An 18,911-nucleotide genomic window follows, 5' to 3' on the forward strand; every position below is an offset into this window, starting at 1 on the left:
AATATTGGATCACTTATAGACCTTTTCAAATATTCCCGATCGTTGAAGGCTTGAACGATTTTTTTCATAAAATAGGTTTGCATCTCATTATGATAAATTGTCTACGTTTTAGTGTTACCTAGTCCTTTATCTATTTATAGATTTTTTGAGATTGTTTTAAACCAAAGGCTATGTGTAAGGTGTTGTAGGATTCGCTCTTAGTCAAAACTACAAAATGAGCTACCCTTTTTTCTTTTTCCTATTGCTGAGTAACATCGTTAATCTAGTTCAAAAGCGTGCCATAAACTGCTGCTCATACGTTTAGTAACTGTGCTCTAAGAATGTTCAAATTATAAAGGTCATAGCACTGAAAATAATATCGAAATTGACATGTAAGCTTATGGTGGTTCTGTTATGAACCCTATCAAATTGTTTTGATAAATTTGTTCTAATGTAGTGAATTGGAGTGAATATAGGCTGCTATAGCAATTTATCAAAATCAACTTTTCCGATAGTTTAATTTTAGTGTAATTACAAGCTTTTACCTTGTGTACATTGGCCTTAATACTGCCTATTCAGTTAAGGGAATTTTTAATATATGAATAATGCAAAGTTGTGACAAGTTCTTATTAAAGTGATGTTAAATAATGCTCCCGTAAGTATGTAAGCACACCATTTCATAGAAAATAATTGCTACCAATTATTCCCAAAATAATTGAAAGAAATAAATACCATATAGATTCGTTTGAAGTGTAGTAATATCATCACTAGGATCTAACCATCTGGTGCTTAAGGTTGATGGTGCTAGTTGCAATATTAATTCATGCTGATGACAATGAGCAAGCAACTGTAACGTCATGAAATTGTAATGCGGTGAGGTGTCGTCATAGTTAAATCTATTGACTAGTAACACGCATAAGTATATCCACAATTAGTGATGCATATCATTGAAATCAAGTCGTATGAAATTAATACTTCTAGCTTTATAGAAAGCAAGGTTACTTTTTATCAAGACTCATAAAATCTGAAGTCAAACTTTTGCATCAATTATGTGAATCATGATCAAAGGAATATGTCGGCTCGCTATTCTTGTATTTCTCTGTGTTTATGCTTTAATTTAAATGTACTATTTTGTGTTTTTGCTAAAATAAAAATATAAATAATGTTTAACATCTACTCAAGTAATTGCAACTGGGCAAGGCCAAGCATAGTGTCACACACACATAGGCAATTTTTTTTCTACCTTTTGTGATCATAATTTTCTTTCAATTATCGAGTAAACATGTTCAGACATACAAAAACAGGAAAATTTTTATTATGAATTCATCTCCCATGATGATATAAAGTGTGCAAGTAGACGTTTCTGGTATGGTACGTGATGCGCACACAAAAGTTCATCTTCTCTCCAACTTTGATATTCATTCTAAAATAATGCTAAAATGTTATAATCAATACATAAATAGATTTTTTTGCACATGTTTCTTTTTCCTAGCAAACGCAATTTTTCCTTACCATTCAGACGACCAAAGAATAGTTTGTCCCTCGCGTCACAATTTTAGTGCCTTTAGTTGCAGCCTGTTCTTCCAAAGCTGAGATAAAAAATTCTTGTCCATAATTCGATTTTGAGCTGCTATGCCTTAGCCAAACTCGCCAATTTGCAGAAAATACAGCATGTTTTTGTTTTATAGGCATGTGGAAGTATTTGTGACGCTCGGGACATTTTTAATAATATGACGATGTCTGCCTTTGCTTGGGATTTCACTTTAATACCCTGGCATATGAAAGCAATGCTGGATGTTCCATGTCAACAAAGCCAGTCTCTTTGAAAAAAATTAAAAATTGGAACTAATTTGCGTTGTTTTGTAACTCAGAACATGAAGTTTGTCAAGACTACCCTACTGATACAACACACCTGGTGTGATGCCGTCAAATCATGAGGTAATATTTGAACCAAATGTGTGCTTTCAAAGTATGGTTACAAAATTACATCACATGACAAAAGTGCAGTAGATGGTATCAAGGGAAAGCATCAAACGACATATTCTAATTGGCAGTGTCTTGAAAAGCTGTCATAAACTCGGCAAAATCATTTGTGGAAGCTGCAAAAACAATAACTTCCAAATTAGCGAAAACAATAAAGATGCTCTACATCTCAGAAGATATGATTACTTTTGAGATGTAATCAGGCCACCGTGTCTTTAATTCATGGCATTCGATCGTGCCATCACAAAGCAATTAAAGAAGATAGCGATGTTGTGCTGATAAAATGGTGTTCTTTCCTTTGGCAACTGAGTCCACACACACAGAGCAGTGAATCTAATCAAGAGGTAACTACAGGAGATGTTTTACAAACACTGACGCGGTTTTCACCACAAATGTTGGTGGCATTGGCCTATGACTCTGAAATCAACATTGGAGAAATTCTCACAGCGGAAGCCAATGAAAGTAGCTACACTATTAGGTACATGCACCGAGCACGCAAGAGGTTCATGTGGCCAAACCCCAATAACAAAATAACCACCAACAGCAACTGTCTTTTTAAAGCATTTCCAGTTATTGCGCCAGCGATAACTATCAGGCCACTGAGATGCTTTTTATTAGAAAATGAGGAAATGATAATGGCAGAATATGACGATTTTAAGTAAAAATTGGTTTACTGCATAAAAGTCTGACAATCTTTAAATCATGTGTCTTATGTTTCATAATTAAATAAAATAATATGTCTAATATGTGCTAATTTTAAATTATTGATTTGTTTACCACATGTATATCAATGTTCCAACTCCAAATCATGACAATTTGCTGTCTGACAACTGCATAACAAAGAAAATGCTGGATTTTTCGTAATGTTAGTTTTGTCCTGCGCGTCACAGTCCCATACGTCACAGGCGATTGCCTTCTTTTAAACCTCACAGAATCATTAAACTCGGGCCCAAAAACAAAACAGTATGTATTTCTAGTAGAGGTCACGAGTCAAAACCTTTAGAAGATTTTTGCAATTGATCACAAAGTAGTTTTCCATGTCAAATTATGGTCCCGCGCGTCACACCAGGTTTAATATTTAATAGTTCTTCAATGCATTGTACGATAAGGATGAAATCTCATTCAGTGATAGGTGGTGTCAAGTTCTGCCTAAAACAGCATAAATGACAGCAAAGTTTCACAACTGGGCTGAAAAGTGCGAGGAAGCATTCAAATGTCCCGCGCGTCACAATCATGCCAAAGATGGCCTCACCCTACTGTAATTTTAGTGTCAGCCTTGTATTATGCTTAGTATTAGTGTAAGACTTGAATATTTACCTGCAAGCATTATTCGAGTCGCTTCTGTTCAGAGAAATGCAAATTTTTATGATTGGTATCTCTAGAAACTTTGCCAAACTTTTCTATTCTTTCTGTTTTGTTCGCCTATCGTTAAGTTTAAATAACTGAACGCTATCTGAACTGATTTATCATGTATTTGGCTTAAATGTAACTCATGTACATTTGGCGTAATATATATTACTAAAAGAGAAAATTATCATGCTTGCTCTCAAGGACTATCTCCTTAAGGTGGGACTATGTTGTAGAGTGCAAGTAAAACAGTACAAGCGTGTGACTAGACATGGACCGAATCTTGCGGTTAGGTGGAGGCTTGCAAAATGTTGCTGGTGTGAGTACTTATTATATCTGTTCTGTAGGTTGGTGTGGTTACACTTACTATATAACTACTGTGGAACCTCTGTTCTCGAATGCTTCGGTTTTTGACCAAAAAATTTGAGATTTGTTCGTCTGGGATCTTGAATATAAATTCGGTTCTCGACAAAACCGGAGCATGCGCATTTGAATTACACATTCGGAACAGCTCCAGAAATAGCATGTTTATACATTTAATGACGTCGTTATGAGCCACTTTCGAAAGGTTCTCAAACAAAGGGAGAAGTTTCGTTTCATATATTCTTTACAAAAAGGAGCCATCTGAGAGGACGTCGCCTCTACCGAAAAGATTTTCCAGGGACACAACTCCTCTAGTCGAGTTACCCTTAATTGTTTTGAAGGAGGATTCTTCTTCAAAGATGTGAAGTAAACGTGCCATTGTTGTTTCTATTTTCTTTTTCACACGATTTTTGATGTAATATCTGTTGCATTTTTTTGCTGTTTCATTATCAATTTCTGCGATTTTTGGTATTGTATCGTAACCTTTAATGTTTTTGTTGTTTTAAGAGCAAAACATACAAAATGTTTATTTTTGTTTTCTTTTTTCATCTTCATAAATAGAAAATCTTTTATTAAAATTAAACACGCTCTATATCTACCCGGTTTTATTTATAGAATGCAGTATACAGTACAGTTTATGGTGTTAAATGTTAAAAAATACTTTATCGAAGTTGTTAAATCGACTTGGAAAGGATTAAAATTTACATACATTAATTCTGATGGGGAAACTTGTTTCGGATCCTGAACAACTCGGTTTTCGAACAATTTGCTGGAATGGATTGTGTTCGAGAACCGAGGTTCCACTGTAGGTAGGCAAGGTAAATATACTTACCATCCAACTATGCATGTAGGGTAAGTATACTGACCATCTAATTATGCAGGTAGGGTTAGTATACTTACCTTCTAATTATGTAGGTAGAGTAAGTATATTTACGGTGTAACTATGTAGGTAGCGTAAGCATACTTACCATCCTACCATGTAGGTAGCATAAGTATACTTACCATCTTACCATGTAGGTTGTGGGTGCAGTTACCAAAATTTTAAAGGTCATATTTGCAACTTTCCATCAAAAAACATCACTATTCACTCTTCATCATGTCGTTCATGTAAATAATAGTTTTTAAGTTAAACAAAGTCATTTGGACCAGTCAGAAAGTATAGCAGAAAATTTCATACATAAGCTTCAACACATAAAGCTAAACTAAACTTCAACATTGTCATCGGCTAAAATTTTGTCACCTATCTTTTTCTGGTTTCGTTTTCACTATAACTTATACCGCTTATCTAAGAGAGCGAGCATCATATCTCTTTCAGGCAGATATCACATTCCATATCTCTTTTCTGTCAGAGGTATTTCGACGAATAGCATATCGGCATTTTCGCTATTCAGCACACCAAATGTGAAATTTTAATTTCAAGAGAAGTTTTTGTTGTTATCAAATGGCGAAAAAGATGTCATATGGCGGGGACAAAAAACCATCGGGTTCCACATCGTAAGGCGAAAAAATTGTATAACGGGGACATGGTAACCCGGGGGTGTACTGTATATAGATTAAGATATAACAGGGACATGGTAACCCGGGGGTGCACTGTATATAGATTAAGATATAACAGGGATATGGTAACCCGGGGGTGCACTGTATATAGCTTAAGATATAACAGGGACATGGTAACCCGGGGGTGCACTGCATATAGATTAAGATATAACAGGGACATGGTAACCCGGGGGTGCACTGTATATAGATTGAGATATAACAGGGACATGGTAACCCGGGGGTGCACTATATATAAATTAAGATATAACAGGGATATGGTAACCCGGGGGTGCACTGTATATAGATTAAGATATAACAGGGACATGGTAACCCGGGGGTGCACGGTATATAGATTAAGATATAACAGGGACATGGTAACCCGGGGATGCACTGTATATAGATTAAGATATAACAGGGACATGGTAACCCGGGGGGCACTGTATATAGAGTAAGATATAACAGGGACATGGTAACCCGGGGGTGCACTGTATATAGATTAAGATATAACAGGGACATGGTAACCCGGGGGCACTGTATATAGATTAAGATATAACAGGGACACGGTAACCCGGGTGTGCACTGTATATAGAGTAAGATATAACAGGGACATGGTAACCCGGGGGGCACTGTATATAGATTAAGATATAAATGAATATGTGTTGGAGCTTCTGCTTACCAACAACTCTACGTATGAAATTTTCATGTTGTGACATGTCTTTTGTCTATTTGTTGGTTTGTTTCATATCTTGGCCCGTTTGCTTCCTGTCTCATTCAATTTCATTTGCTAGCGAAAAGCCAATAAGTGGCAAGTGCTTTGCTTTTATTCGTTGTATAATTTGGAGTAATCATATATTACATACAGAGTAGGATAACTTTCATTTCTAGCAGTTAAAGTTCTGTGTTTTCTGTATTATAACATAATTTTTCCATTTGTGCCGATGTAAGTAAATCTTTTTACTTATGTTGTTAAAGACATCTATTCTGACCAAAACAACATTACAACACCCAGCTTTTTATGAGCACCGTCCTCCCACTCCCATGGTCTTTGCTTAACCTCGTTCGGACCACTAACGCTAAAAGTAAACAAACATACTGTTCGTAGTTTTCATTCATTATATTTTCGTTCGTTCTTCTTTCCAGGTGTACTTTTTTATTTATTATGTAGTAATATAGTTCTAACATGTATGTTGGTTTTGTTATGGTTTGAACCTTTATGTACATGAATTTATACAAATGTTATATCTGTATTTTGAGGGCTTAGAATGGATTAAAAAGTTACTATGGTAATATGGGTTTCTACATGTAAAGAGCCGGTCATTGGTTGATGGATCTATTGCTTCTAGGGTGGAGGAGTTGCTGCTGATACTCCAACAGTGGATACTGCCGAACAAGTGTATATTTCCTCGCTGGCACTGCTCAAGGTCAGCATTCCCAGCTTATTCCATAGTGATATTGAGTTTCCCAATTACTGCATTGAATTATGTTGATTGATACACAGAGATATACTACTGCTACATATCAAGGAAAACACAGGGATACACTAACGTTATATATCAAGGAATATATGGGGATGTACTAATGTTATATATCAAGGAAAACACAGGGATACACTAATGTTCTATATCAAGGAATATATGGGGATGTACTAATGTTATATATCAAGAAAAACACAGGGATACACTAATGTTATATATCAAGGAATATATGGGGATATGTTGCTCCCATATATACTAATGCTATACATCAAGGAATATATGGGGATATACTAATGTTATATATCAAGGAATGTATGGGGATATACTACTGCTATATATCAAGGATTACATGGGGATGTACTAATGTTATATATCAAGGAATACATGGGGATGTACTAATGTTATATATTAAGAAATATATGGAGGTGTAGTGTAGGCTACTAATGTTACATATCGATGAATCTATAGCACATGTAATCATGAGGTATTAAAATATGAGCATTGCTATTAATTTTACTGGCAGATGCTGAAGCACGGGAGGGCAGGGGTCCCCATGGAAGTTATGGGTCTGATGCTTGGAGAGTTTGTCGATGATTACACAGTTCGAGTTATAGATGTTTTTGCTATGCCACAGTCTGGCACGGTGAGTTGCCTACATTCCCCTCTAAATGCTGCAGTCTAAACTCAAACTCATCAAGTGAAGTGGTAAAGAAAGACACTGCATTCATTTGATAGGAGTGTATTTGTATTTGCTAGGTTTGCTTGAGTCTGACCACATTAGTGATTACCATTAGCCATATTACAAGATTGACTAGATAACTCTTTGCACAATTCCTCGTTTTGGTTAGTCGGTAAAACTTTTTCAAATCTGGTTTCACAGCGGCTGCTAAATTCCGATGCTTTATAAGGTCACACAGTCTCTATTTACGGGCAGCCCAATACACTAGTTTTTCTTATTTATGTGCTGTAATTGTGTCGCAAGAGTCGTTGTCTCGGGGAAACTGCTACAATATATATGACATGTACAGTGAGAAAGACCAATATATATAACATGCACAGTGAGAAAGACCAATATATATGACACGCACAGTGAGAAAGACCAATATATATAACATGCACAGTGAGAAAGACCAATATATATCACATGCACAGTGAGAAAGACCAATATATATAACACGCACAGTGAGAAAGACCAATATATATGACACGCACAGTGAGAAAGACCAATATATATGACACGCACAGTGAGAAAGACCAATATATATGACACGCACAGTGAGAAAGACCAATATATATGACACGCACAGTGAGAAAGACCAATATATATGACATGCACAGTGAGAAAGACCAATATATATGACACGCACAGTGAGAAAGACCAATATATATGACACGCACAGTGAGAAAGACCAATATATATGACATGCACAGTGAGAAAGACCAATATATATGACATGCGCAGTGAGAAAGACCAATATATATGACATGCGCAGTGAGAAAGACCAATATATATGACATGCACAGTGAGAAAGACCAATATATATGACATGCACAGTGAGAAAGACCAATATATATGACACGCACAGTGAGAAAGACCAATATATATGACACGCACAGTGAGAAAGACCAATATATATGACACGCACAGTGAGAAAGACCAATATATATGACATGCACAGTGAGAAAGACCAATATATATGACATGCGCAGTGAGAAAGACCAATATATATAACATGCACAGTGAGAAAGACCAATATATATGACACGCACAGTGAGAAAGACCAATATATATGACACGCACAGTGAGAAAGACCAATATATATGACATGCACAGTGAGAAAGACCAATATATATGACATGCGCAGTGAGAAAGACCAATATATATGACATGCACAGTGAGAAAGACCAATATATATGACATGCACGGTGAGAAAGACCAATATATATGACATGCGCAGTGAGAAAGACCAATATATATGACATGCACAGTGAGAAAGACCAATATATATGACATGCGCAGTGAGAAAGACCAATATATATGACATGCGCAGTGAGAAAGACCAATATATATGACATGCACAGTGAGAAAGACCAATATATATGACACGCGCAGTGAGAAAGACCAATATATATGACATGCACAGTGAGAAAGACCAATATATATGACACGCACAGTGAGAAAGACCAATATATATGACACGCACAGTGAGAAAGACCAATATATATCACATGCACAGTGAGAAAGACCAATATATATCACATGCACAGTGAGAAAGACCAATATATATGACATGCGCAGTGAGAAAGACCAATATATATGACATGCACAGTGAGAAAGACCAATATATATGACACGCACAGTGAGAAAGACCAATATATATGACACGCACAGTGAGAAAGACCAATATATATGACATGCGCAGTGAGAAAGACCAATATATATGACATGCGCAGTGAGAAAGACCAATATATATGACATGCGCAGTGAGAAAGACCAATATATATGACATGCGCAGTGAGAAAGACCAATATATATGACATGCACAGTGAGAAAGACCAATATATATGACATGCGCAGTGAGAAAGACCAATATATATGACATGCGCAGTGAGAAAGACCAATATATATGACATGCGCAGTGAGAAAGACCAATATATATGACATGCACAGTGAGAAAGACCAATATATATGACATGCACAGTGAGAAAGACCAATATATATGACACGCACAGTGAGAAAGACCAATATATATGACATGCACAGTGAGAAAGACCAATATATATGACACGCACAGTGAGAAAGACCAATATATATGACATGCACAGTGAGAAAGACCAATATATATGACATGCACAGTGAGAAAGACCAATATATATGACACGCACAGTGAGAAAGACCAATATATATGACACGCACAGTGAGAAAGACCAATATATATCACATGCACAGTGAGAAAGACCAATATATATGACATGCACAGTGAGAAAGACCAATATATATGACATGCACAGTGAGAAAGACCAATATATATGACACGCACAGTGAGAAAGACCAATATATATGACACGCACAGTGAGAAAGACCAATATATATGACATGCACAGTGAGAAAGACCAATATATATGACATGCACAGTGAGAAAAACCAATATATATCACATGCACAGTGAGAAAGACCAATATATATGACATGCACAGTGAGAAAGACCAATATATATGACATGCACAGTGAGAAAGACCAATATATATCACATGCACAGTGAGAAAGACCAATATATATCACATGCACAGTGAGAAAGACCAATATATATGACATGCACAGTGAGAAAGACCAATATATATCACATGCACAGTGAGAAAGACCAATATATATCACATGCACAGTGAGAAAGACCAATATATATGACATGCACAGTGAGAAAGACCAATATATATGACATGCACAGTGAGAAAGACCAATATATATGACACGCACAGTGAGAAAGACCAATATATATGACACGCACAGTGAGAAAGACCAATATATATGACATGCACAGTGAGAAAGACCAATATATATGACATGCACAGTGAGAAAAACCAATATATATCACATGCACAGTGAGAAAGACCAATATATATGACATGCACAGTGAGAAAGACCAATATATATGACATGCACAGTGAGAAAGACCAATATATATCACATGCACAGTGAGAAAGACCAATATATATCACATGCACAGTGAGAAAGACCAATATATATGACATGCACAGTGAGAAAGACCAATATATATCACATGCACAGTGAGAAAGACCAATATATATCACATGCACAGTGAGAAAGACCAATATATATCACATGCACAGTGAGAAAGACCAATATATATGACATGCACAGTGAGAAAGACCAATATATATCACATGCACAGTGAGAAAGACTTATTGTATTCCTGATGAAACTGATGAATGAGTAGCTAACTGAGCTAAATCAAGTGATTAAATAAAACCCGTTATGTCCGAGTTAAAAGTTAACAAAGTCCTCTTTTTTATTAATGCGCAAATTTTTTTGGCTTTTGGTTTTTTAACGCAATAGAGATTTCATCGCTATCATTGTTGTTTTTGTTATCAAGAAAAATAGCCTTTACATTTGAAGTTGAGAAAATTTTTTTCCTCCGCTGGCAGCATTCATATTTTACTAAAGTAACAGAGCTGAATAATATTAATATTTTTATTTTAAAATGATTACTATGCTTTTGTCTTGCATTTGTAAAATCTATACAAATATTCATTATTTCAAAATCTTGTCATAATTTACAGTGATAATGGTATGATATGTCTGGCCTAGAACGTATTAATTTTAATGAAGTTATTTTAAACTATGTCAAGTTTATTGACATATGAGTTGATTGGTATGTGGTCTTGATCACAGAATAAATTTAGCTCATACCTCTAAGCTTGACTGCAATGATGGAAATTGCCTGAGTGTTGAAGTGTTTCTAGTATGTGCCATAATTTTTGCCTTTCCTTAATACAGTAGACGCTTCTACATTGTTAATAATCCTTACCTGGAACGTTTATGTTATACATGTATGTAATTTGCATTATATGAACAGTAAAATACATGTAGATCGCCTCCATTTTAAGATCTTCCCAAACTCATCCCTTTAGCCTTTCAAAAAAAAAACTAGGCTTAATGTTTTAATTTAATGGCTGTGCGGTAACTGTAGTATTATTGGTTTGTACCGATAACTTTCCTTATTTTTCTTATCACTTTCACTTGATTTATGATCTATGATTATGGACACATTTATGAACACTTTCCATGTCACTGCATCGATTTTTTCCCACTTTTCTTCTAGACAGCATTGTCTATTCTTCAAAGGAAAAATAATAAAAATGTTTTGTATGTCTAAAATGAAGGAAAACAAAAATATATTTTTGCTATCATAATTGCTTTGTTTTTCCATCCATCTATCTATCCGTGTTCAAGATTTGAGGTTACGACAAAAACACCTTTCGACAAGACAACTATTGACATTCAGCTTTGTATATAGACACTCTAACACCTGCACCAATCGATCGCATAATTGCGCGGCTTCTGCATAATTGCGCGGCTTAATACAGAAATTAAGTATTTCTGCGTAATTGCTGCATAATCTGCTGGAACGACACGACTAACGATCTTGCACGACAAACTAGACTGTCAGGGTACTAGTATACATATATAATAGAGATAACCCTACGCTGCGCTTTTCTTCCAAGTATGGCAAGAGAGAAAGCGATAGTTTTAAAACTAACTCTGAGATAATCGCCATTCAAATCGAATTTGAGAACCTTCACCGACTGGTCACTTTATATGGAAATTTTTATGTAGTACAAGGCAAAAACATCAGATAAATTATTTGCGTTGTGAGGAATTTACATTATAGGAAGTATATGTTATAGGAGGTATACGTTATAGGAGTGTCTACTGTATTCTCATTTCACTTGCTGGAGAGAGTGCGAGGGCATGCCTAATATGTGTACACAATGAGGAGCAAGTCGATTGTGATATAGACTCATTCATTGCTAGCCTAAATGCTGGTAGTTATACTTTGTGTATTTGCTTCCTTTCTTGCATTCACATCTAAATTGTGCACTCGCATACTTTCTGCCTCCAGGGTGTTAGTGTTGAAGCCGTCGACCCTGTTTTTCAAACCAAGATGTTAGAGATGCTAAAGCAAACCGGGAGACCAGAGTTGGTAGTTGGCTGGTATCACTCACATCCTGGCTTTGGCTGTTGGCTGTCTGGAGTGGATATAAATACACAACAGAGCTTTGAAGCTCTATCAGATCGAGCTGTGGCTGTGGTTGTTGACCCTATACAGTCGGTGAAAGGCAAGGTATGGCTCTTTGATATACAGTATATATATATAAATCTCGGTGTTTGTTTATCGTCATCCCTCTGTCCAGTTATAGCGAGTAAATTTTAGATGTTTGTCGCGATTGCATGTTATAAGCTAAGTATGTACGTTTTATTATTAATACATTACCTTCTACGTTTGTTTTTCTTTTGAAAGTTTTTTAAAAGCCTTATAATCATTACCTTTTTTTAATTTGTCAAATGTGCTTTGCTAAAATGGGTTTTGATTGTGTCGTTTCAATTTCAAATGTGCCGTTACAAGCTTCAATTTCCGGTTCTCTCTAAGGGCAATCGCTGACATTTGTAAACGCTAAAATCCGATATCTCATTTATACGTTAGTACCAGTATTGAGAGATACCAGTATCGAGAGGTACCAGTATCGAGAGGTACCAGTATCGCGAGGTACCAGTATCGCGAGGTACCAGTATCCAGAGGTGCCAGTATCCAGAGGTACTGGTACCTCTGGATACTGGATCCAGAGGTACCAGTATCCAGAGGTACCAGTATCCAGAGGTACCAGTATCCAGAGGTACTGGTACCTCTGGATACTGGATCCAGAGGTACAGTATCCAGAGGTACCAGTATTGAGAGGTGCCAGTATCTTTGTATTCTTTTTATTTTGTCGTATTATTATGTTGTATTCAACATATTCGTTATTTTTATTTTGTTTTCTCAGTTCGTATCAATTGTATACGTATCAAATCATTTATCATTGTAAAAGAACAGACTTGATCTGGCCATTTCTTGCTTATTATTTCACATTGAAACGCCTTTACAGTTGTTTTATTTTTTCACAAAACAATTTTTTCACAAAATGAAATTTAAAAGTTAAGATGGTAAATGTATGTTAAATAAAAATAAATCTGTGCAAACACTTTTTTATTACCCTGACAACGCCGGCCATCTATCTAGCACTATATACACTACAGGTGATTCTAAAATGCACTGAAAGAACTACCAAATTTTTATCCCACAGCCAAACACGAGCGAAGCGATTGTTTGAGAGCTTTATGATAAATGCATATGTGCACACGACTCACAAAAATTATTCATCAACACCGTCGCAAACCCTTGTACCAAAATCTCATCAACAAATTTAACCATTTTTCAATGGAGTCGTTTAAGTATAATAACGATACAAAACACATATAAACCTATTTAAATATGTTAATAAGTCTTTGAAATTTGTAGACAATATCCTAAACCTTACCCATCTGATCGGATGATACATAACTAGACAGATTAATTTGGCCTAAAATCGATATTAAAACCTGACAAGCTTTTTTAAATTAAAATTAAGACCAGCTAACAAAACGCCGATAAAGCCGTGCGACTGAGAGTAGAACTATTAAGTCGTGCGTATTTCACGAGAAAAACCTGCACATTTCACCAGTCTATAGCGTTGTCCAATTGCCGAAGGTTTCTAATATCTTTCCGTTTTAATTATCTTGCAAAAATATTTAATTATAAGAATAATTATTCGATTTTATAAAATTATTATAAGAATAATCATTGGAATTTATTTATCCGAAGGTTTCTGTAATAAACGTAGACTGTTGCGGCGTAGACCGATTTACAGGTACGAAATTGTGGTACACAGTTTATCAGCCTATGTTTTTTTGTCCAATTACCGAAGGTTTCATTAAATTATTCAAAACGTTAGCCAAAATTCTTTACATCTTATGTACAAGCTAGGGCCGAACTACAATGCCCCTTTATGACGAGAACATTTTTTTATTTTGCTCCTGTTTGCAGACAACTTCCAGACGCGTGAGTTCTGATGCCCGCTTTTTGTTACTGATCGCTATTAAAACCATTCTACATTCAACACAACCAACTTTCAAACTGTGTATATTACACAGCAGCATGCCATTTTACTTCTAATATTGCATTTCAGAGATATAATAAACATATTTCATTATTGATGTTAAATTACACACAGTAGGTTAGGCCTACAGCTTTAATTAATATTTATTTTATTGTTGTAAAACATAGGTTTGAGATACTAGTAGATTAGGTCTGATTTTTATACAACCTTTTGTTTTGCATAATTGACTTTTTGAATTTAATTTCAAAACAACTTGACAACTACAATGGACATACAACTTGGCAGTGGCCATCCACGTGTCTCTCAATTATTACAGCTCAATAGGAGGATAAATAGAAGGTCCTCTCATCAACATCAAATGCTAGTGTTCAACAACACGCTACTCAAATTAATAACAACAACTCATCTGATTCAGAGAATTCTTTAGTAGATGTTGTAGGCGATGTAAATGACACGAACTTGGTAGCCCCTTTGTTTCCAGATGATGACGATGCTCCCTCAAATATATTTTATATCATCTCGAACAACTCCCATTTACACTATACTCCGTCAATTCTTGCTGACAACTACTTTTTCAACAACCAGCAGTACCCTTTCTTTTTTCCATTATCACTTTAGTCATGGGCTGTATGACAGTGGAATTTCTAGTTATTGTGAAGGATTACACTGGCGATAACATCGCAAACGATTACCTTTCTAAATTATATCTTTTCTTCAGGCTCTAAAGGATCATTCATTCAAATTAGCATCTTTATATTATGGACCCCTTGTAGTCTCGCTTGTAGGATAACTATGGCATTACGATAGCTAACCTATGAATGATGGCTTTTCAACCTTACGAACACATACCATCTGAAATTTGCGTGTTTGTTTGTAAGTGCTACTGCAGCTCACAAACTGTTTGATTCACGTTTGAATTCCACATAATTTACCCCATCTAGTGTAAAAATCGAATCCTTCAAAAAATATCGATAATCACTAACCCCACGTTCTCAAGACCCCAGCATCTCTGATCGATACCCCATGTTTTTATAACAAAAGCCACTCATATTTATGTCCAGCGTTTCAAGTGTCAGTCGTGTCTTTTATACGACCTTGTCATATACTGCTACCTAATCACTAGATACGTAAAATTTGTGTTTGGCAGGTAGTCATAGATGCATTTAGATTGATCAACCCCAACACAATGGTGCTGGGACAGGAGCCAAGGCAAACAACGTCCAATCTTGGCCATCTTCACAAGCCCTCTATTCAGGCGCTCATACATGGCCTCAATAGACACTACTACTCCATTGCCATCAACTATCGCAAGAATGAACTAGAGCAAAAGGTAAAAATGAAAGGATCTCATTGGTTAATTGATAGTTTTCTGTCAAGTTAATTGTTTCTGGAATATTAATGTTTAATGCTACTTGCATGATGCATACAAACTTCTCAAGGTTCTATAGAAATGCACTGCTGTATAGAAAGGCTCTTGCATGATGCATACAAACTTCTCAAGGTTCTATAGAAATGCACTACTGTATAGAAAGGTACTTGCATGATGCATACAAACTTCTCAAGGTTCTATAGAAATGCACTGCTGTATAGAAAGGCACTTGCATGATGCATACAAACTTCTCAAGGTTCTATAGAAATGCACTGCTGTATAGAAAGGCACTTGCATGATGCATACAAACTTCTCAAGGTTCTATAGAAATGCACTACTGTATAGAAAGGTACTTGCATGATGCATACAAACTTCTCAAGGTTCTACAGAAATGCACTACTGTATAGAAAGGCACTTGCATGATGCATACAAACTTCTCAAAGTTCTATACAGATGCACTACTGTTTAGAAGGGCATGACTTCATTAAAATCAATTAGTCTGGCTTTCGAGATACCCATATATCTGATGTAAATAAAAACAATAAAATGTATGACGTGCAGATTTATTTGTGAGAAGCTGAAGTTGTTCTTATCCCTACCTTTATGCATGCCACTCAAAGGTGTGATTGTCCTATAGCTCGAGTTTCATTTGTACACAGGCATCCATTGAGTGGGAGTTCTCTTGCAAAGCGCTTCATCCAATTATAATCATGCATCGTTTAACTGCAAAAGTCTCTTCAGTTCATTTGTTGTTGTGAGCCACAAAATGTGTTTTATGCTCAATCTTATCGCAAAATACCTGCACACAGCTTGTAACTGAGATGGATGTTAAATTGCTCTACAAATTATCGCAGATGTACCCCTGCATGTCTAGCGCTGATAAAGACATGCGCATGTGGCAATTTGCGGCCCAAATCAACATGGCCTCACTTTTAAAGCTTGCCTATATTTATTATATAGGCAAGATCAAAATTATATAGGCACTCTATCAAAATTCATTTTACTTTAACTGTGTTTAATAGATGCGTATAGCTGTATGTATATATGGGAAGCATTCGGCAACAGCTCTCAAGTTTGTTACTTTGTCATAGTAATTTGTGGTTTTCCTTCCCTAACTGGATTCTTATCATTGTTTCTTGGAGATTTAGCATTAATTGTTAGCCTTAGAGCCAGCATAAACGAGCTTGGGACTATTGCCTAAACTACATATTTGTATATTGTATTTGCTTCATTTTGTTTTCAACCTGGAAGATGCTACTGAATTTGCATAAGAAGAGTTGGATGGATGGTCTGACTCTGGAGGAATATGGCAGTCACTGCGAGACAAATGAGAAGACAGTCAAGGAAATGCTCGAGCTCGCCAAACTATATAACAAAGCTCTTGAAGACGAAGAGACCATGACGCCTGAGCAACTGGCCATCAAGAATGTTGGCAAGCAGGTGACTAGTGGTTACGTATGGTTGACATAATTCACACCATTCTCAATGAGAGGCATGCTATTAATGGTTTTCTTTTCTTCTTATTTTTGTAGGATCCGAAGAGACACTTGGAGGAACACGTTAATGTTCTCATGGCGAGCAATATTGTGCAATGTCTTGGAGCCATGCTTCATACAGTGGTGTTTAAATAGTCCAGAAACAAACAATAAATATAATCTTACATAAAAATACTAATATTTGCTTGACTTATAGCTGTCATCTGGAGACCAGAACAATTTGCCTGAAGTAATTCGATAAGCTTTGGGTGAATCACAAAATACATAGAGTAAAAATATAAGCTTGCAGGAAACAATAATACTAAATAATGGAAATGCGTTAATGACATCTATGGATAACTCGTCTGTCCAGCATTATACATAGGTTGCATGTTAGCCATACCCGGCGCTGTAGCTGTTGGCATGTATGGTAAGTCATTAAGCATTGTCGTAGTCCTGCAATGAGTCAAAGGTGAAAATTTGCAAAAAGCTGACATTTGTAATTGACGGATAGCATCACCGAAAGGTCATGTGGACGCGAATGCTTTAAGAAAATGTTACTTGTTTGATTGGTTTTTGCTTTGCTGCGTGTCATCTCAATACCAAAATGCTAATCAACTAAATTTAACAAGACAAGCAAAGTGAACAAACACCAACAAAAATATATACAAAGTAACTGATATATTTACTATGTTCATAAAATGTGTAGCGCATGGCAAGGCCACCTCAAGATTACTTAATACCACATAACAAATTGACTGTAATTATTAGTATAGCAAGATAGCTCGCACATTTTGATCTACTATTATCCGGCTCTTCAGTGATAACATCTGAAGCAATATACTGTATCATATCAGCTATTATTTCTAAATGATTCAATAGCTTGTTGTCCGTGTCATAATATATGGTAATGTACTAATACACAAATTTCAACTTGCAAAATAGCCTAACGTTTAATACCTACCCATATTGGCTTAACATGCTGGCCTGTGTTATTTGCTGAGCTGGTTGGGGTTGGCCAGGAGCTGTCTGCGCTTGGCCAGGATATGCGGTGTTATAATACACGGGCTACAAAAGAAAGTTAGCAAAAACCTGTACGCGCAGTAGCATCAGGTTATCATAATTTTATCCAATAGCTAACAGCTAGTTTGTTATCGTAACCCTATAATAATATAGTCTGGTTCATATAAAAATTGTGTCGCACCAAGTTCCTGTGCTGTTGGTGAGCGGTGTTAATCCTGTGGCCTGAAGCGTAAAGATGTGGTGACACTAACATTTCTTGCTAGGATGGCTGACAAATAATGCCCAAGGATTTATGTAAATGAACTTTTCCCTTTTGTATGGAAGCTTTACTTTTTTGAAAGATATTTTTCAAATAAATGTGCCGATCTCTTACAGATATCTGACCTATGAGAGCGTTTTCATTGTTTTTTTCGAAATTTATTTCACAGGCCAAGCAATAAATCATTTGCAAGACATAGTGCGCGCTCTACGCTAAGCTGCAAAACATCCAAACAAGACTGAACCGTAGCTCGAATGCAGTACAATGTAAAAGGACTTTTAATAGCAATTTAAAGAATTATTAATAAAAGTAACAAGCAATTTCATACTTCAGCCATATTTATAAACTAGAAGAATGCCCAGCGTTGCTTATGTAATAGAAAAAGACTG

At 36.0% G+C, this 18,911-nt stretch overlaps 2 protein-coding genes across 3 annotated transcripts in view; one reads left to right on the forward strand and one right to left on the reverse strand.

Moving 5' to 3' along the window:
* LOC137385396 (26S proteasome non-ATPase regulatory subunit 14) lies at positions 1–17,532 on the forward strand. 2 transcript variants are annotated; one of them, XM_068071848.1, is made up of 8 exons: positions 2–75; positions 3,546–3,628; positions 6,552–6,629; positions 7,207–7,326; positions 12,326–12,547; positions 15,544–15,726; positions 17,017–17,205; positions 17,298–17,532. In XM_068071848.1, exons 2-8 carry the CDS (start codon positions 3,581–3,583, stop codon positions 17,394–17,396), a joined length of 939 nt encoding a protein of 312 aa, XP_067927949.1. In that variant the 5' UTR covers positions 2–75; positions 3,546–3,580; the 3' UTR covers positions 17,397–17,532. The 2 variants fall into 2 exon arrangements, with proteins under 2 accessions (XP_067927950.1, XP_067927949.1); XM_068071849.1 differs by lacking the exon at positions 7,207–7,326 and having other exon boundaries at positions 1–75.
* Positions 17,418–18,911, reverse strand: part of LOC137385395 (signal transducing adapter molecule 1-like) — a 27,850-nt gene continuing 26,356 nt past the window's right edge. Inside the window, exons 11-12 of the mRNA XM_068071847.1 lie at positions 18,205–18,308; positions 17,418–17,696 (exon numbers count right to left, since the gene is read on the reverse strand). Coding sequence (XP_067927948.1) covers positions 17,591–17,696; positions 18,205–18,308 — 210 coding nt within the window. The 3' untranslated portion in view covers positions 17,418–17,590. The remainder of the gene's footprint in view (positions 17,697–18,204; positions 18,309–18,911) is intronic.

The sequence above is a fragment of the Watersipora subatra genome, chromosome 1 (genome assembly GCF_963576615.1).
Source record: "Watersipora subatra chromosome 1, tzWatSuba1.1, whole genome shotgun sequence".
NCBI lineage: Eukaryota > Metazoa > Bryozoa > Gymnolaemata > Cheilostomatida > Watersiporidae > Watersipora > Watersipora subatra.

Bases quoted from the DNA above. Each gene is read 5' to 3' on its own strand.
- LOC137385396 (XM_068071848.1), top strand. From the start codon at position 3,581: ATGGACCGAATCTTGCGGTTAGGTGGAGGCTTGCAAAATGTTGCTGGT. The intron at 15,727-17,016 runs GTAAAAATGAAA...TCAACCTGGAAG, and splicing joins AGAATGAACTAGAGCAAAAG to ATGCTACTGAATTTGCATAA. The intron at 17,206-17,297 runs GTGACTAGTGGT...TTATTTTTGTAG, and splicing joins TCAAGAATGTTGGCAAGCAG to GATCCGAAGAGACACTTGGA.